The sequence below is a fragment of the Fundulus heteroclitus genome, chromosome 18, assembly GCF_011125445.2.
Source record: "Fundulus heteroclitus isolate FHET01 chromosome 18, MU-UCD_Fhet_4.1, whole genome shotgun sequence".
Classification (NCBI taxonomy): Eukaryota; Metazoa; Chordata; class Actinopteri; order Cyprinodontiformes; family Fundulidae; genus Fundulus; species Fundulus heteroclitus.
In genome coordinates this window covers 35,401,903-35,422,748 of record NC_046378.1, presented here as the reverse complement: position 1 = coordinate 35,422,748, position 20,846 = coordinate 35,401,903, and the positions used below count along the sequence as shown (strand labels likewise).

Genomic DNA, 20,846 nt, shown 5'->3' with positions numbered 1-20,846 from the left:
AAGCACAACTTTAATCACATATAAGACACACCGGATTATAAGGCGCAAAATCAATCTTTGGAAAATGTAAGGAATTTACGTGCCCCATATAGTCCGAAAAATACAGTAGGCTTTAAATCTGCTGCTGGTTCTTGCTGCTGCTACTGTTGTCTTATTCCCGGCTTTTTCCTTACTATTTGTTTTCCAGAGAAGACCACCTCTCCCAGTAATAAAAATCCCTCCAAGCCCTCCATCGTCCCAGTTCCACCCAAGCTTCCAGAGGACAGGCCCACGAAGACGATCTACGGAGTTGTCCTGCACGACAGGGGTAGGTGTGCACCAGATGGCTAACTGTCTGCAGATTTTCTGTCATTCTGACTGGAAGAAAGCGACCGGGGTCTCAGAAAGCTAGTTGCACTCGTCTCGGGGCTTAATGTTTAAGAGAAAGAGACGTCTGCTTTATTTCTGCGTGCATGGAAGCCCAAACAGTAAAGCTGCAGCTGACAGCATGTAGCGGCTCTTTGGAAGAGAAATGCTGTAAGCAGAAACTCTGTCAGGGTCACATTGTACGCATGTTTTACTCACGCTGCTACCAAGCTTTCGTTGCTCGAGGGCTCGTCTCTTTCTTCAGCTAACCCTCTTCTCTTTCCATCCCTTCTGGCTTCTATCTCTGTGACTAAGAGCCCCGATAGTGAGTATACCTCCTCCGAAGCTTCTCTGTGACCGCTTCTGTCCATGTGAACATCTTTGCATGTATCTGCGTACGCGGAGAAAAGACAAATCTGTGTCCTGAGCGACTCCTAGCCTAAAATGTCCAGTTTGTTTCCATCGCAGTCCCCGAGGCTCCCGACCGTCCGACCATCTCCATGGCCACTGACAGCTCGGTGTACGTGGCGTGGATCCCGCGGGCCAACGGCGGCTCGCCGATCACGGCGTTCCGCGTGGAGTACAGGCGCGGCCGCAGCCTGGAGTGGCACGTGGCGGCGGATAATATCTCACCTCTGAAGCTCTCTGTGGAAATCCGGAATCTGGAGCCCGGTGAGTTTTCTCAGCAGCAACATCTATGTCCGCCAGATCTTCTTCTACAATCAACACTTCTAAGCTTTGGCGTCCTCGTTTTTTTTCCGTCCGCCAGGTTCCACCTACAAGTTTCGGGTTCTGGCCTCAAACACGTACGGCGACAGTCTCCCCAGCTTTCCCTCCAAGCCCTACCAGGTGCCACCGGCTAGCCCCCGCAAGGCCGACCGTCCGGTGGTCGGACCTCACATCATAGCAACGGACGCCATCAGCGACACACAGATCATGCTGCGCTGGACGGTGAGTTGAACAAACCGGACACTTTCATTTAAAACCTTACATTAGATTAGATTCAACTTTATTGTCATTACACAGGTACAGGTACAAGGCAACGAAATGCAGTTTAGGTCTAACCAGAAGTGCAATAGCAGCAAGTGCAGCATAAACAATGGTTCCATATGTACAGGAAATGGATTATTACTGAATAAATATGGAAATGTATACTATTATAGACAGAATTTTACTGATGGATTTGTCCTATGAGTATACTATATAGCTAACTAGTATTGTGAACTAGATTTACAGCTGGATATGTACCAAATATAGTATACAGGTGGGTATTACTATAGATAGAGTAATACCTTAACATGTCTTGGTGTGGAATTTCTTTTTTCTGTCCCTCTTATGGGTTTAGTGGCTATCTGAGTACGCTGTTACGTTTGCCAGCGTGTACATTTTATAAAACGTTTGAGAAATGATGACAGAAAGGATTTGGAGATACGCCGAATATTAAGAAATACGCCTGCTTGTCTGCTGTTTAGAGAACTAGAAAACATGGAGCTATAACGTGTTGAAACGTTACACCCCCATGTTGACCAATTTATTTGAAGAAAAACAGTTGACTATGACACAGAAAAATGTCTCTGTGGTTCATTCTGTGCTTGCATTAGTGAAAAAAATAAATATTGAGTTCCCAAATACTAATAAAGAGACATGGGGAGCCGATGGACGAAATAAAACACTCTGCGCCACCCATATCCTCTATTCTTGTATTTCTGGCATATTTCAAAACCAGATCAATGGAAAACTGTTGCTTTGCAGACATAAGCGTTATATAAAGCATTACAACAAACTTGGTACCTGAAAACAAACCCTGTACAGTTGTTTCTTGGCTCTCCGGAAAACGTCTTCCACTCTAAACGAAACGGCTTTAAACGCCTGATATCCAAACCCAAATGTTTTACTCACATTTACATAAACCCATGTGAAGACAAAAACAGACATACTTTTTCCATTATTATCAGTGTGGAGGTGTCTGAGATCATCAAAGTTGAGCTTTTTATTTCTCCTCCTTTTGTGTTTGAGGCGTCCTTATCAGATAGAAAAAAAAAAAAAACAAGCTACAAATCTGTGCATAAGGCGTTTCATTATGACCACGTCTGTCTGAAACTCTGCTCCGCAGTTTGCACATTCGGTTTAGCGCTCATCAGTTTGTAGAACGGTGCTCAAAGGCACAAAGTCTTAGATCCTAACTGAGACTTCACTGGGATGTTTAATTAAAAAGATTATTATATTTTATACGTGCAGAACTAGTTCTGGTGTCCAGATTAGGGAGTAACTCTTTCCAAGTTCACGTGTGAATCAGCAATTAGTTGAAGTTTCTTCCAGTGACTAAATGAGACATTCAAAAGTTGTTAGTTTGAATCCCAACCTTAACTGTTTCAACAAGGTGCCCTAACTCACATTTTTATTTTTTACATCGCTAAGCAATAGAAATGCAGCGATCAGAGTTTTGTGAGCTTAGATTTTGATGCTGGTTTTGGGTTTTAAATTCAAATTTTTTTCACACTAGGAATTTTAAGTTTAACTCTCTTTTAAATGTTTAAGTTTGAATGTCAGAGTGAAATGGCTAATTTTATGTTATCTTCACTTATTTGCAACTTCCACACTGAAAAGTGTCCTTGTTAGAACTTATACATATCTCATTACCAAAGGGTAAAAACAAAAAACACATTTTTAGTTTTTAACAATCTCTATTCAGGGCATAATTATTTTGGCCAATAGACAGTTGTTCTGTTTATCTCTTTTTAAAATACAAAATACATTTACTCTACCTCCACATTTCATTCAAAATTAGATAAATACTGTTATTAATTATTACTAAATATTCTATCAAATAAATAAATGTCTCCATGAATTGAAATGAAACATAAAAAAATTCAAAATTTAATTTAATAATGGAATTGTATTTTGTGACACATTTATTTAAACCTACTGGGACTTTTATGTTTTTTTTAGTCCATTTTTATATCATGGTGTATTTATTTGATGTTCTTGTATTCAAATGAGGGTCCAGGGGTTTTCTGAAAAATAACAGAAAACCCCTGGTTTTAAAGTAGCTTTAAATAAGTGTCCCAAAATAAAATTTCATTATGAAATAAATAAATAAATAAATCTTGAAATAAATAAATACATCTTTAAGTAAATACACATTGAATAAAATAAACAAACCTAAACATTGTAGCAAATAAATACATATTTATTTTTGAATGGAACGGCTCTCCATAACCTCAACCCTGATTGGATAAAAGTTATCAGAGCCCTTTTTTACCAAATACGGCCAGAAGCCGAACAAACAAACCGGTGACGTCGTTCGTCTCTTCAAAAGCGATATGGGGGCCAAAATTAATGTAATGCAGCAAAGAGGCAAAGTATTTAAACAACAGTTTAATATATTTTGGCTCTGATGGATGGCTTCTCTTAGTATGAAAACGTTCACAGAGACGTCACCGAAACGGTGTGTTATGCAGCAGCTATACCTGTTTGTCGCAGCTACAACCCAGACCGTTCAGCCAGCAGCTCTGCTGATCAAGGAGGAAACATCCGTCTCTGTTCGAGCCACTGATGGATTCAGAAAGCTCCCCTCGTTTTCTGCACTTAACTCCAGCCAGCCTCATTATTTCCCCGCTCTTGGGGCAGACGGTGCAATCACCATCTGCTGATATCGAGGCGCGCCATTAGCTGCAGGAGAAAAAAAAAAAAAAACGGCCTCGCTTTGGGTTTGTAATTGCCCGCTGATTTCACAAATCTGTTTTTTTTTTTTTTTTTCCCCTTCCAGTACGACCCCTCGAGTAACAACAACACTCCGATCCAAGGCTTCTACATCTACTACAGACCCACGGACAGCGACAACGACAGCGACTACAAGAGAGACGTGGTGGAAGGTGAGAGAAGCGGGGAGTTCAGGCCGTTTGCTGCAGATTGAGTTCACGAGCTGTTTGTCGACAGCCTCGCCCCGCCGTGGATGTAACCTCACCGTGGGCAGATAAACTGGGAGTGCAACAGATACTGGGGGTAGTGAAAGAGGGGACGTCTCTGTCCCCCCCCCCCCTTTGATTTATAGGAACAGGGTGTCTTCTGAGGTCTGCTTTTAATATATGGCTGCCAGCTAATAGTGCCGAGCTGTAACCGAAGCCCGTCCAGAGGAAAGGGGCTCAGGTTGCTCCCTGGAAGAGTTGAGCCGGGTACAGGAAAGGGAAGGAGAGGCGTCTGATACGACTCTGAGTGTTTGGCTTTCCGTGTAGTCATCAGTGTTGGGGACAAACCTGCCGCGTGGCTGGGCTCCGAAATACAAAATCAGCTCAGAGTGTCAGTCAGTCGGACACGTAACGAATTATATCAATCACAGGACACAAACTGCTGCAACATTTAAATCCTTTAAAGCCTGATACGGGCAATTGTGAGCAAACTTCACATTTCTAAAAGAGAAAACCTTTTTGGTTGCTTTAATTTATCTTTTTTTTTTATTAAAACGTTCAGGGCTTGCTTTGAAATTTTCTTTGCATTGTAATTGATACGTTAGACCCAAAAATACGATGATACCTCATGTTTTCTGCGTTTTTATATAGGCTGTGTAAAACTTAGTCATTCATATGTTGTAAATTGTGTGTTCAGAAAAATACTGAGTTTGTTCAAAAGGTAGAAGTCCCAGAACGTTTTGTATCAAAAGTTTTACATTTGAAGTTTCAGGGTTAAAGGATTTTTTTTCAGTAGAACAAAAATCATGCTGGGTGATGTGTTAGGAATTAAAGGATGCCGCCTCATTTCATGAAAATGAAATGATGTAATCCCTTTTTTCTGGGTAATCCAAAGTCACACAAAATAGGGAAACTGAAAACCTGATGCTTCAGGCTGGTCCGATTTGCTCGGCTGTTATTGCAGCAGCTCCAAATGGTCTTCAGGAGGTTCGATACAATTATTGATACATAGCTCAGCTTGATTTGACTCCAATATCGATATTTATTACTTTCAAATTAATGCTCAAAGTCATTCAATCAACAAAACCAACCAAATATCATATTTCTGTTCAATTTATTGAACACTGATATATTAACAGCAAAATAAAGTGCATTTGGTTCAATGCATTTAACGTATCACAGAAACCAAAAATGTGCCCAAATGTCTGATTTTGGGGAAGAAAGTGCTTCTAAAATCCTGTCGGCCGTCCCGCAAATTCGTCTCACTGGCACTTCCTCGCTGGGAACAGTGATGACGCGCGGTGATACCGCCCCCTAGGGGTTGGGAGGTATATCAACATTGAAAGCCAGAATATCGATATTAAATCGTTTTTAAAAACATCAATATTAATCTTTGTATTGGTTTTTGTATTGGATGGAGACCTTACGCTCCTTCGCCTTCAGTATGCCAATCTGCTGCTTGACTGCAGGGTAGACCCACCTGGGGCTGGGCAACATATCCAGACTTGTCTTCAGCAAACTGTTTGCAGGCTTTCCTGTGCATCATCTTCAGAAGAGGCTTCCTACTGGTGACGACAGCCTAATGCAGTGTTCAGTTAATATAAAAACCTAACGATGAGCTACTTGGGAGGGAGACCTCTATGGCTGAGAAGGCAGACGGTGTAGGAATAGCCTGCAGGTATAGAGGGAGGAGCAGTGCAGTAGCCAGGGTTGGAAAATACAGGGTAGGAGCTGGAGAAGGTTTAAGTTTTAAATGACTTAAATACACGGTGGCTGAGTTTGTTGGTGAGTTTCCTGCAAACTCAATAAACCTCATCTTGGCTGCAAGTAAAGTCCCCACTTTGTACCTACATAAAAAAAAAGCCAGGCTGTTAGTGTAACTTTAGCAAATGATGCAGATGTGTTGAATCTGCGGCAGTTTCATATATGCACAAGAAAAAAACTCAAGTTTCATACATTTTAGCAGAAACTTTCTGCAAAACGATACAACAGATACAGCTTAAATTTGCTTTATATCTTTCTCTCTTTAAAAAAAATTTAATTTAGGATAAAACACGGGTCTGAATGCCCCTTATGAAGGTACATAAATATCATTAGGACTCCTGTGTGCCAAAGCACGCGTTCAGGCAGCGGCGGCACGTGTCCAGAGGGTCACTGTGCGCCGCTCGGACCATAAACAGCAGCTTATTTCAGCCTCATTTGTTGGAAATGTAGCGTTTCCACGTGGGGGAGGCATGTTGTCTTGAGTGTGATTCCACAGCGCGTCGCGGTGTGACAGTGTGCGGTTGTGCAGCCGTGGGGAATGCAGGCAGTGGGAATACTGGAGGCCAGCCAGAGCAAACATGAAGCGGCCATATATGGAGCTGGAACCAGAGGAGAACGACCGTCTGGGTCCGGCTCGCTCTGCTGTTGTGGCTGTGAACAGGGCCCGGGCTGAAAGTGAGACGAAGAGCGGCTAAAGACCGAGGAAAAACTCTTGATTAACAAATTCTGGCTCCTTGGAGGGAAAATATACAGGAACCTATCTGCGGTTTAAACCTCTGCTGCACAGGAAAGGCTTCCTTCAGAGCCCGGAAACCCCCCAAACAATAATTTCACTATTTTTCAGGCCTGAAGTCTGAAAAGAGGAAATATGGAAAAATATTTGTTTCCAGACTTTTGTTCCTTCCTTCTTTCCATTTTTCATTTCTTACTCAATTTATTCCTTCCCTCCTTGCGTCCTTCCTTCCTTTGTGTCTTTCTACCTTTCCTTCATCTCCTTGTGTCCTTCCTTTGTTTCCTTGTGTTTGTCTATCTACCCATCCTTCCTTCATTCCTTCTTTACTCTCCACATGTCTTTCCTTTTATCCCTTGTCTCCTTGTCTCCTTCCTTCAACTCCTTGTACCTTTCCTTCCTTCTGTCCTTCGTCTCTTTTCTTCATTGATTCATTCCTTCCTTCATCTCTTTCTGTCTTTCCTTCATTTTCTTGTGTCCTTCTTTTGTTTCCTTGTGTCTATCCATCCGTCCGTCCTCCATTGCTTGTATCCTTCCTTCCTTCCTTCCTTCCTTCCTTCCTTCCTCTCTTTCTGTCTTTTCCTCATCTCCTTGTATAAATCCTTCCTTCCTTCCGTTCGTTCGTTCCTTCCTTCCTTCCTTTCTTCCTTCCTTCATCTTTCTGTCGTTCCCTTATCTCCTTGTATCTATCCTTCCTTCCTTCCTTCCTTCCTCCCTCCCTTCTTTCATCTTTCTGTCGTTCCCTTATCTCCTTGTATCTATCCTTCCTTCCTTCCTTCATCTCTTTCTGTCTTTCCCTCATCTCCTTGTAAATATCCTTCCTTCCTTCCTTCCTTCCTTCCTTCCTTCCTTCCTTCCTTCCTTCCTTCCTTCCTTCCTTCCTTCCTTCCTTCCTTCCTTCCTTCCTTCCTTCCTTCCTTCCTTCCTTCCTTCCTTCCTTCCTTCCTTCATCTCTTTCTGTCTTTCCCTCATCTCCTTGTATATATCCTTCCTTCCTTCCTTCCTTCCTTCCTTCCTTCCTTCCTTCATCTCTTTCTGTCTTTCCTCATCTCCTTGTATAGAGCCTCCTTCTCCTTCCTTCCTTCCTTCCTTCCTTCCTTCCGTTCCTTCCTTCCTTCCTTCCTTCCTTCCTTCCTTCCTTCATCTCTTTCTGTCTGTCCACTCATCTCATCCTTGTATAAATCCTTCCTTCCTTCGGTCGTCGTTCGTCTCGTTCCTTCCTTTCCTTTTCTTCCTCCTTCCTTCATCTTTCTGATTCTGGTCCTTCCCATTAGATCCTCCTTGTATCGATCTCTATCCTTCCTTCCGTCCTTCCCTTCCGTCCTGCCTTCCTTCTTAACCTTTCCTTCCTTCCTTCCTTCCTTCCTTCCTTCCTTCCTTCCTTCCTTCCTTCCTTCCTTCCTTCATCTCTTTTCCTTCCTTCATCTCCTTGTGTCCTTCCTTTGTTTCCTTGTCTGTCCACCCGTCCGTCCTTCATTTCCTTGTATCCTTCCTTCCTTCCTTCCTTCCTTCCTTCCTTCCTTCCTTCCTTCCTTCCTTCCTTCCTTCCTTCCTTCCTTCCTTCCTTCTCTCTTCCAGGTTCCATATTTAAAGTCTGAGCACTAGAATTATCCACCATAATTCATACATTTATGTTTAAAATGGGTCTGAAAGGATTATAACCGCAGTAAATTTGTTCCTGGGTCAGTCTGGGATCTTTAAATTAAACCACGTGTAGAAACCATGACTGTCGATTCGCCTGTAACTGTCACCCCCGTCACTTATGCGGCTGCTGTAGGTGTGAAGACCTGGCACATGATTGGCCGCCTGCAGCCAGAGACCTCGTACGACATCAAGATGCAGTGCTTCAACGGCGGCGGGGAGAGCGACTACAGCAACGTCATGATCTGCGAGACCAGAGGTAAGAGCGAAAGCAGCCGAGCGCGTAGCGTCAGCCAAAGGCTTCGGCTCCACAGCTGACCGACCCTCCTCTCCGCCGCAGCTCGTCAGTCCCCGGGCTCGCCCAGTCAGCAGCCGTTCACGCCGCCTGGTCCGCACGCTCCGGACCCTCCGAGCCCACCCGGGGGGCTGCTGTACCGCATCGTGGGCTGCGTGCTGGGCGTGATGGTTCTCATCCTGCTCTCCTTCATCGCCATGTGTCTGTGGAGGAACCGGCAGCAGAGCAACATGAACAGTGAGACTTTATGCTTTTTTTTTTTTTTTTTTTTTTTTTTTTAAATCAAAAATCTGTGTCCACACAACAATGGGCTCATTTCTTTTAATAATGGTTGGCTCCACAGCGGCTCGTGACTCATGTTCCAGGCGTTCATTCCCAGTGCGTGCGCGGATCCCGAGGTGCTTGCAAAAATCCTGGCTTATGTTTGGGTCGGCTCGCTCCTTGACCGTTTGGATGTGGAAATAGCTGTGGCTTTAAAAGCTGCGGAGGAAATTTTAAAGTCTTTCTGAAGCACGCTTCCCACCATTTGTTGGGCCTCCTCAGGTCGAATGCTGGGTTATTTACCGGAAAAAACGCAAACTGTGTGCGCTACGTTTGAATAGACAAACTAGGAACCTAATTTTAAGATAATTATTTGTAAACCGTGGTTTTGGTCTGTTTGTGCACTGCAAAAAGAGAACTAAAGGTAATTAAAATGTTCTTGAAATTAGTGTATTTTTCCTTGATTTGAGCAGCTAAATAAGACTTTTTTGCCAATGGAATAAGAGCTTTGCACTTAAAATAAGAACATTTCATCTCCATCATCTTATTTCAAGTGCATGCTATCTAATTGATCTTATTTTAGGGGTAAAAATACTCATTCCACTGGTAAATAGTCTTGTTTAGCTGCTCAAATTGAGGGAAATTTAAGAATTTTAAGAAAATTTTACTTACTTTTAGTTCCCTTTTTGCAGTGTGTTAATGATTAATCAGATCACACTGCAAAAAGGGAACTATAAATTTGTAAAATATTCTTGAAATTAGTGCATCTGTCCTTGATTTGAGCAGACAAGTTGAAATGATCTGACACCATCTTATTTCAAACATAATTATATCTAATTATCTTATTTTAGGAGTCAAAATACTAATTTCTTTGGCCGATAATCCTATTTACTGGCTCAAATTAAGGGCAAATACAGTAATTTCTAGAATTTTTTACTTACTTTTAGTTCCCTTTTTGCAGGGCATATTCTTTGGGTTGCATAGAATGATTTTTTTATTTATTTTTTTTGCTGGTGCACAAGTCGGTGGTGAGACCAGTAATGTCGTCTGGTTTAGAGACGGAAGGCAGAGCTGGAGGTAGCAGAGATGAAGACGCTGAGGTTCTGTTCGTTAGAGACAAGGATGGAGAGGATCAGCAATTAAGTTCATGAGGGGAACAGATCATGGAGATGAAGCCAGAGAGGCCAGACTGAGATGGTTTGAACACGTACAGAGGAGGGGTAGTGAGTACATTGGTAGGAGGATGCTGGAACAGCCAGGCAGGAGGCCTAGAGGAAGACCAAAGAGGAGATTTACAGATGGAGTTAAGGAGGACATAAAGGTGTGATTAGTGAATTTCTCCATTGTGAGATCAATAAAGACTATCTTATCTTATGAGAGAAGATGCAGAAGATGGTTAGATGGAGACAGACTCGCTGTGGCCACCACTGAAAGGGGCTGCAGGAAGAAGAGCTAACAGAAGAGCTACATTAGCATCCTTTTGTCTGCAAACTGTTAGCAGCCTCCGTTAAGCTGTTGATAAGACGTAGATGTAAGGTACCCTCATAAATCTCAACATGCACGTACTGACTTGATTATCTAATAGATTTTCTCTTTAGAGTTTCCGACTTAAATGGAGGATATTATGGTGCAGCTGTTAGCATCTTACCTGTGAAACAAGAGCATTCCCAGTGAGCTCAGTTTGGAGAATCGGGGCTAAATTCTCTCAGAGGAGACAAGTAAAAGCTGCGAAGAGCAGGAGACGCATTAGAGCTGATTTCCAATAACCAAAACAACTCTGAAATTAAACATTTTAGTGCAGATTTTTGCAACTTCTCTGCCTGCCAAGCGTGGGTACACTTCATAGGCTGTGTTCTCCGGCCAAATGAAAATAGAAGGAAATGTTTGTGCGATGTGAGATGAATTTGCCTTTTAGTTGGTCCTGTTAGAACTAGCTGCTAACTCAACTCCGCGATTAGAAATCCTCTCTGATTCTCCGAGCCGAGATCGCTCTGACTGCTGTCTGCGTCAGGCCAGATATTGACCAGTTAAAGCTGCTCTCACCAACGCTCCTTTAAAGACTTATAGACTATTCCTTCGTGGTTACTGACATCTGCAAATGATGGTGTTAAACTGTATAGAGCTCCTCCTGGTGGCAGAACTTGATACTGCAGTAAAAATATTTTCCTCATCTACACCAGGGGTCGGCAATCTTTCCAACTCTGAGAGCCAATTTTGCTCTTGGTCCAGCTAAGCAAAATTTGTTCAGAGCCACAAAAAGCGCCATGAAACAAATATTTTCTTATTTTAATCTGCAGGAAATTTAAGATTTGTAAATTTAAGAACAATTTTCTGTTTTTATATGATTTTAAATAAAGGAAATCCTCTAACCTTTTGATAAAAGGAATTAATATTTTTTTAATCAATGCAATATTGTAGTTTTATAGAAAATTTATCTCAAATAACATATAGTTTGCAACCAAAGGAAGAGAAAATTACTTCATGAAAAGAATAATCCGTACACAAAGTTTTATGCATATATTGCATTACCTTGGAAAAACTGTTAAAACAAGTATTTTTAGTATCGTTACATCCTTAAAACTTGCTCAGTTCTTGAATATTTTTGGCCAAAGTTATTAAATGTGGCTCCGGAGCCACAGGTTGCAGATTTACACTTAATCCTTTTTTTTTTTTTTTTTTTAAGCCACTAAGAATTAATTATGAACGTAACAATGATTGATTAATTACATTCAAATCACATTTAGTAACAATAACGCATTGCAACATTCCACACACCCTTTTTTTAACTGAAATAAACACAACAAAAGTGTAATTTTAAGATTTGTTTTTTAACTTTTAAAGAGGCTAAGCTCTGTCTTTATGCCCCGCCACGCAGAGTATGACCCTCCTGGGTACCTGTACCAGCCGGCCGACCTGAACGGCCACGTGTTGGAGTACACCACGCTGACAGCCGGCGGAGGACGCATGAACGGAGGCGTCCACGGGGGCTACGGCGGCCAGATGTTACCTCAAGGATGTCATCACCTCCACCACAAACTCCCCAACGGCCTGGCGCTGCTCAACGGCTCCAGCGGCTACATCTCACCCGGCCACCCTCACGGCCACGAAGGCCCGCTCCCCCACGGCACGCACGACTGCGAGCACTCGCACCCTCACCACCACCTAAATGTGAGTCTTCTGCTGCAAGTGGCGGCTCTAGAGCAAATTTACCAGGGGGGGGGGGCAGGTTAGGGCCAGTGTTTTATCATGGGGGCAAAGAACAAAATATTTAAAACAGGCCAAAATTTACTCATGTAATATATTAAGTTGGCCACTGAGCCAAAAATCCACTTGTGGCTCTGGAACTGCAGGTTGCACACCTTTAAACTGTGATTCTGTGTTAATATTGCTGAAGCTGAAAGTGAAACACAGTAATTTAAAAATTGTTCTATTAAAAATGTCAAGGTTAAAAAAATTAAATGGGCCCAATGGACCAACCAGTTATGGCTCCTGACCAGTTTTGCAGGGGCACTGACCCCTCTTGGCCCCTGTCTAGAACCGCCCATGTTCTCCTGCAAACTATAACTAGATTTATTTGTTGTTGCTGCTGTTGTTTGATGTGACTAAATGCGATGTTTGTGTTGCCTTGTAAGGGTGGAAGCATGTACACAGCTCTCCCGCAGAAAGAGACGTCTGATTGTATGAGCTGCCAGAACCTCTGCAACAACAACAGGTGGGAGAAAATGTTCATCTGATCCAGCACTCTTGCTTCTCCTTTTGTCTCTTCGTGGCATTGGCGGTTTTTGCTCTTCTGCTAAACGTCCACCTTATATGCAGGCCCTTACAGAATATCTTCCTTGATATTTTGTCACGTCACGGCCAACAAGTTCAGTGCATTCTACTCTGAATTTATGTGCCAGGCCAACACCCAAGTGGAGCAACTTTAAAATAATTTCTTCGATGAGAAATCTGAAAAGTGTGCCGTGCTTTTCTTTCAACGACATGTTAAGCTATTAAATAAAATCCAGTGCCTTTAGAGGTTTGTCAGAGACACACTTATCATATGTCCAGATCTTTTATTTGAGACGCCTCAACAAAAATAGCCACCAAATATATAATAGCATCCTACATTTTCAATTTCAGGGGTTCCGCCTGGATTACTTTTCAATCTAAACATGTGTAGCTTCTTCACTGCTAGTCGTGTGGACACCAAACCTGCCGCAGATGTAACCAAAGATGTTGTAGTTACAATTTATTGTGTTTATTTCCTTCTTTTCAGCAAACGTAAGAAATCTTGCATGTAAACATCTGTTGCTGTTTTTTTTTTTTAGGTGAAATTTATTTTTTGGGCATTTAAATCTCATTTACTCAGGCCCAGAATAATTTACTGATAATATTTTCCAATCCAAATGTTAGTTGATAACAGAATTAGCAGTTTAAGTATTGTACAAGTTGAGAAATGCCTTATAAAGTATGAGTATGCATTTTTTGGAAACTAGACCCTCAGGCTTAACAGCTCTTGAATAATTTAGTTCTGATTAAAAGTTTACACCCAAACACCCCATCCTTGCTGCAAAATATAGCGGTGGCAGCTTAATACTGTGTCGAAGCTTCTCTCCAGGACGGACAGGGAAGCTGGTAAAAGCTGATGCAAAGATTTACAGAGCTTTTATTCTTCAGGGAAACCTGTTAGAGGTTGGTAAAGTCTTCAGACGGGAGTTGAGGTTGATCTTTCAAGAGGAAAGCCGCTCCAAACGGACAGCCAGAGCTACAGCAGAATGGTTTAAAGCAAAGCGTTGGAATGGCCCAGTCAAAGTCCAGACCTACATCGAATAATCTGTTGAAGAAGGTTAATATTCAAAGACTGGAGGCTGAGACTGTGGTGATGACAAAGCCAAAAAGACCTGCAGCAGTCATTTTTTTTTTTTTTTTTTGCAAGGGGATCAACGTCAAAAGTATTTACAGGGCGGCACACCGCACTTTTCAGATTTTATTTGTAAATAATTTAAAGACGTGCATCCTTTTCCTTCCACTTCACAACCATGCACTTCTTTATGTTGGCCTGTAGCGATAAACCTCCATATTGTTCAGTTACGGTTTCAGGAGAAAATAATCTTTAAGTGTTTATGCAGTGAATGGTGCACAAAAAAAAAGTGGATCTTTCAAGTGAAACTCCATGTGAGACATTCCTCACATTTTATAAGATGCAGCTGACAGCAAGTTCTTATGAGGCCCAAACAGAGACACACACACACACACACACACACACACACACACACACACACACACACACACACACACACACACACACACACATGCACAGATGCAGCTTTGGCCTCCTGCTTGTCTTGTTTATGTATTTAAGGGTCCCCAGCATCACAGTTTACTCTGTGTGCATCCAGCCAGCAGACCTAATGAGCTCCGTGTTTATTTACCCCCGGCTGCTGAGGAAGGGGGGGGGGGGGGTGTCGCAGTCCCGCCGTGTAGCGATGGAGCGGTGTTGGGTTTGGGGAAACTTTTTGGTAAGCTCTCTGCGTGCGGCGTTCAGCTTTAAAACCACAACGTCAGAGTCTGTCCCTGCAGCCGCTTCACAGTTTTTCCTGCTTTGTTTCTGCCCGTCATAAAGCTTTACTGTTGACGGATTAAACTCGCGCCACGTCTTTATTAATCCCCGTCTCTCTCCCCGTCTCTTTCTGACCAGATGCTACAATAAGAGCAACGGCGGCCTGCCTTTAATGCACCGCGCGGCGCCCTGCCAGCAGGACGGGCTGGAGATGGTTCCTCTGGGCCAGGTTTCCCCGCAGTGCCGCGGCTCGGACCCGGAGGCCGACGCCGGCTTCCAGCCGCATGACGGGAACGGGGAGTCCTCGCCCTCCCAGCATTCCTGCTGTCTGATCCGAAGCAGTGGAAACTCTCCAGGGGATAGCACCGGTGACTGAGACGCTTCTCGTTTCCACGCGTGTTTTGTGGCCCGTCTGGGGCTCAGATTATTGCGGAAAGTTGCTTTGAATCGTTATTTTATGAAGCAAGATGTAAAAACAGCATATTTTAATGTTTCAACTGAAGGACCTGGATGATTAAGCTTTTATTCAACAGATTTGTATCTTTAAAAGCAAGACAATGAGTCACTCTACTGCTGTAAATCAAGTAATTTTTTTTTTGTCCGGAGAATATTGCGCGCTGCAGGCGTACAGTTATTATCAGAGCGCTCCAGCTGCTTTAAGGCATCTTGTGTTACGCTTGCAGTATCAGATTAGCTTTAGCTGTTTCTTCTCCTCGTTGCCTCCAAACGGATGTCCTGACGCCTGCAGTGGCAGACGCTCAGTTTGTAGCCTGGGCGGCATTTTGTCAATACTTTGCAGATCCACCTTCAGGTTTTCTACCACACTGCAAAAAGGGAACTAAAAGTATGTAAAATCCTCTTGAAATGAGTGTATTTTTTCATTTATTTGAGCTGGTAAATCAGACTATTTGCCAATGGAATAAGCTTTTCGCACTTAAGATAAGAACAATTCACCTCCCTCATCTTATTTCAAGTGCAGAATGTCTAATTATCTTATTTTAGGGATAGAAATTCTCATTCCATTGGCAAATAGTCTTATTTAGCTGTTCAAATCAAGGAAAAATATACTAATTTCAAGAAAATGTTGCTTACTTTTAGTTCCCTTTTTGCAGTGCAGCTTCAGTGTTTCTTCCAGCTTTGCACATCCACAGAGGGACATTTTTGCAGTTCAAGGTCAGGTTGACTTCAAAACATCTTGAAACCATCCGTTTTACAAACTTTAATTCTGCTCCTACCTTTGACTAGGCCATTCTCACACACGAATATGCTTTTATATATACAGTAAATTTCTATTCCTGCTGTTGGCTGTACGATTAGGGTTGTTGGCCTGCTGGAAGGTGAACCCAACAGGTCGTCTTCCAGGATTGCCCTGTTTTTACTTCCATCCATCTCCACATCAACGGCTGACCGGCTTCCTCGTCTCCACAGCACCATACTGCCACCACCGTATTTCACAATAGGGACGATGTGTTCTGAATTACTCAGTTATCCACCACACGCCACTTTGTGTTTGTGATTTCACACGTCCGCTGTGTCCCCGTCGAGGTTTGCGGCTAGCTTTAATCAGGACTTCTTATGGCTTTCTTCTTGCCGCTCTTCCATGGAGGCCGGATCTGTGGAGTGCATCGCTAACCATCGTTTTTACCTGAGCGGTGGCTTTCTGCAGCCTCTCCAGAGTTACCACGGGCCTTTTTGGCTGCTTCTCTAAATTTTTCTCCTTTTACTTTCGTCCTGACTCGTCTGCAGCGTTCCTCAGTCTTCAGGAGGATTTTTGTTCATTAATGTTCTCTACAAGGCTGCAACAGAACTGCTATACATACTTAAATTAATCACACACGTGACCCTCGATCTTAATTATGGACGTTAGAATAAAGGCGCCCGAAAATAACTTTACATCACAGCTTTTGGATTTTTATTTGGAGACATCTTGAAGTCTATGCTTTATTTTCCTTCTACACCAAACTTTTTGTCAGGTGGGCCGAAATTGTCATGTCAGAGGAACTCGGGGTGGCCAAAAAGTGATGATGTTGATTTTCTACTTGCTCTCAAAAATCTGATAATTTTAAATAAACAAATTAGTCAGGTTTTTAGGAAATGACTAAGTAAATCATTGTAGATCCACAGGTAAAAAGGGGTTTTTCTTATGTGTCATCAACTTTGCAAAATCATGTTTAATGATTTAATTTGACTCGTTCATAATTAATAAATATCATTATTAATAATAATAATAATAATGACTTTTTGGTCTAGCAATGTAAGAACAGGATTTGTTCCTAGAGAACACTTGCTGTCTTGCTGTTAATTTTAATAAATTAATTTAAAGCCTATTTTAATAAACCAAAGTCTGCATTTGAATAATAAAATGTCATAGCTCATTTTTATTATGTAATTAAAGAGAATGTGTGGTCATTAAAAGATTAACACATTCTGTTATACATGATATTTTCAAAGTAAGATTTTAACTTTTTTGTAATAATTTTTGCCCTTATTAAAAAGAAAAAATTCCATCTGCATCAGCCACCTGTGCCTGTGGATCAAATCTTTCTTGAAATGTGTTTCGGGGGCCACAAACGGCCCCCGGGCCAAACTTTAGACAGGCCTGTTCTACATCATAATTACCACTTGGTGGTAGTTTGTAACAAAATTCAACATTGAAGTTTATTTTGAAGGCATTCTGAGAAAGTTCCAGGGGTGTAAATCCTTTTGTCTTCGCAGCGTCAGCGTTTCTCATGGTTTCAGACAAACTAAATTACGCCGTGGGCTTTTTCCTTGCTGCTAACCGTCTCATCTCTCTTTCTCTCCGTCCTCTTTGCAGCTGAGGAGGAGCCGGAGGACAGCGCGGGGACGGAGGACCGCGTGGTGTCCTGGGACGGGCTCTGCCTGCCGGACCTGGACTGCGACGAGAAGCCCGTCTGGATCTCCAGCAGCAGCCTGGTGGGGGAGCTGATCCAGGCGGGGCCGCAGGAGGCCTGAGCACAACCCGCACCCCCGGTGGGGACACCCGGGGCGGAGGGGAGCGGAGGGGGACGGCCGTGGACGACGGTCAGAGACACTGCTTGTTACGGTGAAACGGACCCAGAGCCGGTGGACTGAGACGAGCCGGGGGGGGGGACGTCAGAAACAAAAGAGATAAACTCTTCATCCCACTGGAGGGATAACTCATTAAAACATCAAGAACTCTTTAGATGACTTATTTATTTTTTGTAGTAGTAAAATATTATTTCATATGAATGTATCTGTTTAAAAGAAAAAAGTTTGCCTTTTATATTATTTATGCCCTTCGGATGAGAAATACTTTTTATTTTTGTCGTTTTGTCCCGTTGTTGTCCCACTCCGGCGTGGAGGTTAGCGACTGTCTGTGTAAAGTTTTGTAATAATATAAAAAGACGATATGGGAGACAAACGGCCGTCCTCTCAGCATGTTCTTTCTTCCGTCCGTATTTCTGGCCGGCCCTTGAAGCGGCTCGGCGACGGGCCGTTCCGCTGCAGCGACCCCTGAACGCCGGGAACACTCCCCGCACTGTTCGGATCGCGCCGGCTGCTCCGTGCTTCATTGGACACTCGATAGCTCATCACTTTCCACCAAACGCACGGCTGCTTGGAGAGCGCCGTTGACCTTTATGGCCCCAATCTGTAGGAGAAGTGAAGCGGTCTGCGTTGACAGTGAACCCCCGACGTACGAGCTGCCCTCTGATACTAATCTGTGGATGTTACAGGATGTAAAACGTGTTCACGCAGCAAAACAGCAACAGGAGGAGGAAAAAGATTTGCAGCCAATGAAGTATGTCGATTTTAGACGTGAACTACTGATGTTTTTGGTCCTGAAGTGACAGATGGGAGATTTGCAGATTGTGTAGAAAGAACTGGGTTTCATGGAGCGAGTCCAATCCACTGAGCTATATAATACACTGGAGTGCTAATCACCGTCTTTTTGAACGAGTCGCTGTGAAGCCACCAGCCGCCATATTGGTACTCCCTATTTCCCCCCAGTAACTAGGGAATATGTGCGCTACAGCATCGAATAACGAGGCTTTTCTCATGTTCAGGTGGGGCTAAAGACTTTTAAAATGTCAAATGCCATATACTTTTATGTTATGTTCTAAAAATATCAAGTACCTAGAAAGTCATGTGCTGAAATATTTTGCATTTTATTCATTTAAATATATATGTTTAACATTTATAAATATATAAATAACAATATACAAAAACATATATTTACATATATGTATACATATCTATACATATATACATATACACATACTTATATATACATATATGTATATTTAATATGAATAACATGTAAAATATTTCAGCACCTAATTTCCTAGTAGTTGATAGTGTTAGTACATCCACTGACTGTAGAATTACCTGTGAAACGTTTTCACACAGCCAGAAAACTGCTTGTTGTTGCAACCAAATCCTGTGGGATTCTGTGAGAGTAGGGAGTAGCAAGATGGCGGCCAGTGACTTCATTTTTTCGGCAAAATCAGCACTCCAGTGTATTATATAGCTCAGTGGTCCAATCAGGTCGTTTTGTGGTTCAAAATGGCTGTTTGTGAAGAATGAGGGTCACAATTTTGTACAGAATCATGGAGCTTTTTGATATGGGATATTTGGGCAGTCGCCCAGGGCGCCACCAGAAAGGGGCGCACCAAAACAAGATGCTGAATGTTCAGTTTATTTTTAAATGCACATTCAGAGAGAGCTTACCGAGCAGCTGAAGCTTAACATGAGTACCACGTATTTTTCTGGTATGTTGCAGCCGTATTGAAAACTTCACATACCGCAGATGACCAACAGAAGGGTGGCGTATGTCTCAGGTCCTGTTTCCATTTTTTGCTCGTTTCTTAGACATTACTTTCTCACGTTTTGTTTATCCACTTTCCAATTTTTTTAAAGCGTGACTTGTTCGAACTGTTAGGTACACGAACTAACAAGAAAAGGCTAGAAGAAGCAGAAACAAAGGGACTTTCAGGGAGAATGGAGACCTGTTGATCAAGACTCCATTAACATGTTTAAATACATTCTGAAAGTTTTGCACATTTCTAGTATTCATAAAATTCCCAAAAGTTAGCTTTTTTTCAAAACTCCTAATATTATTGGGAGAGAAAGTTATGCAGCGTGAATTACATGAGCTCATACCCTGTGATATGTGTAATTTTCACCAGTAAACTTCTCCAAGAGCTTTCAAGAAAACCCTGAGAGTGTTAAACAGCAAAGAGCCTCAAGATCCGCTTTAGAAGAAGGTCTGACTTCTAGGAAGAAAAACTAGAAGGAAAGACTAAAGAGAGCCGACGACTTTTAACAGTAAAATAGCATTTTGAAGTCGGCTTTGTTTAAAAGTTCAAAACTCTAAATGTTGAGAACATTTACATGAAAAATGTGAAATTCACATAGTAGCCAAAGAAGTCTCTATTTCAAGTTCAGTGTCTTGAACTCAGAGATTTAGAGCAGATTCATTGGGAAAGCAGGTTGTTCCCTGCTTTCAGTTTGGATGTGCAGTCCTGCTTTTTTTAAATATAGTTTTTGTGTATATTGAAAACAAATCCATACGACTAAAGTCAATATTTGCTTAAAAGATCGTTAACTGAACACACCGCCCCCACTGTCAGACAAGGTGGAGGCAGCATGATGGTATGGGGATCTTCAACCACATGGAGAGAATATCTGGACAGAGTTTATGAGGAGTATGAATGGAGAAGACATTTACAACGTGACAAACAGATAAATTGAGAGCATGCTTTGTAATTTGAGCGACCTAAAACACAAACTAGAGTTTCTGCAGAAATGCTCAGTGCAGTGTGTGGGGGGAAAAAAATGCTTCTGCTAACATGAGAAGAAACAGGTTTCCCAACCCTGCTTTAACAGCCCGATCCCAGTGTTTTCCTCAGCTGATCGGAGCTGCAGCGCGTTGATGAGAGGCTTCACTGACGACGACGACGATTGCGGTTCAGGCTCTCCGAACGCTTGGTGCCTGTCTGGCTAAGTTCTCTGCCAGATACTAAGGGCCCCGGCTCGCCTGGCATCATGGTGCATGCGATATATATTCCTGGGTTGAATCTGTGCCGAGGCGTGGCTCTGCCTCTTCCGGCTGTTATTTTCAGATCTGATGGTGGCAGTAGTGCCAGAGAGACTGGCAGAAAACGCTCCTTTTCTTTCCCAGGAACAGGCCGGCTCAGTTCTCAGCCCCGTTTTTTTTGGGTTTTTTTGTTAAGGCTTCAAACAAAAAAAAACAAGAAGTAATGGTCCAGATAACTGGCTTCTCTCTGCAAAGTCTTACATTTGCTTTCAACTTTCATTTTACTTCAGTGCAGGCTCTTTCTGTTCTCTGGAATAAAGAGGAACAAAACAATGGGGTCA

At 42.6% G+C, this 20,846-nt stretch overlaps 1 protein-coding gene across 2 annotated transcripts in view; it reads left to right on the top strand.

The window, feature by feature from the left end:
• The window catches only part of cdon (cell adhesion associated, oncogene regulated), a 58,335-nt gene extending 40,442 nt beyond the window's left edge, over nucleotides 1-17,893 (top strand). For both annotated transcript variants that reach the window (XM_036149626.1, XM_036149627.1), the window contains exons 10-19: nucleotides 188-307; nucleotides 814-1,017; nucleotides 1,115-1,296; nucleotides 4,115-4,220; nucleotides 8,525-8,647; nucleotides 8,729-8,920; nucleotides 11,820-12,112; nucleotides 12,577-12,656; nucleotides 14,625-14,854; nucleotides 17,302-17,893. In XM_036149626.1, the coding sequence (XP_036005519.1) occupies nucleotides 188-307; nucleotides 814-1,017; nucleotides 1,115-1,296; nucleotides 4,115-4,220; nucleotides 8,525-8,647; nucleotides 8,729-8,920; nucleotides 11,820-12,112; nucleotides 12,577-12,656; nucleotides 14,625-14,854; nucleotides 17,302-17,459 (1,688 nt within the window). In that variant the 3' untranslated portion in view covers nucleotides 17,460-17,893. The remainder of the gene's footprint in view (nucleotides 1-187; nucleotides 308-813; nucleotides 1,018-1,114; nucleotides 1,297-4,114; nucleotides 4,221-8,524; nucleotides 8,648-8,728; nucleotides 8,921-11,819; nucleotides 12,113-12,576; nucleotides 12,657-14,624; nucleotides 14,855-17,301) is intronic.
• The last annotated feature ends 2,953 nt before the right edge of the window (nucleotides 17,894-20,846 follow it).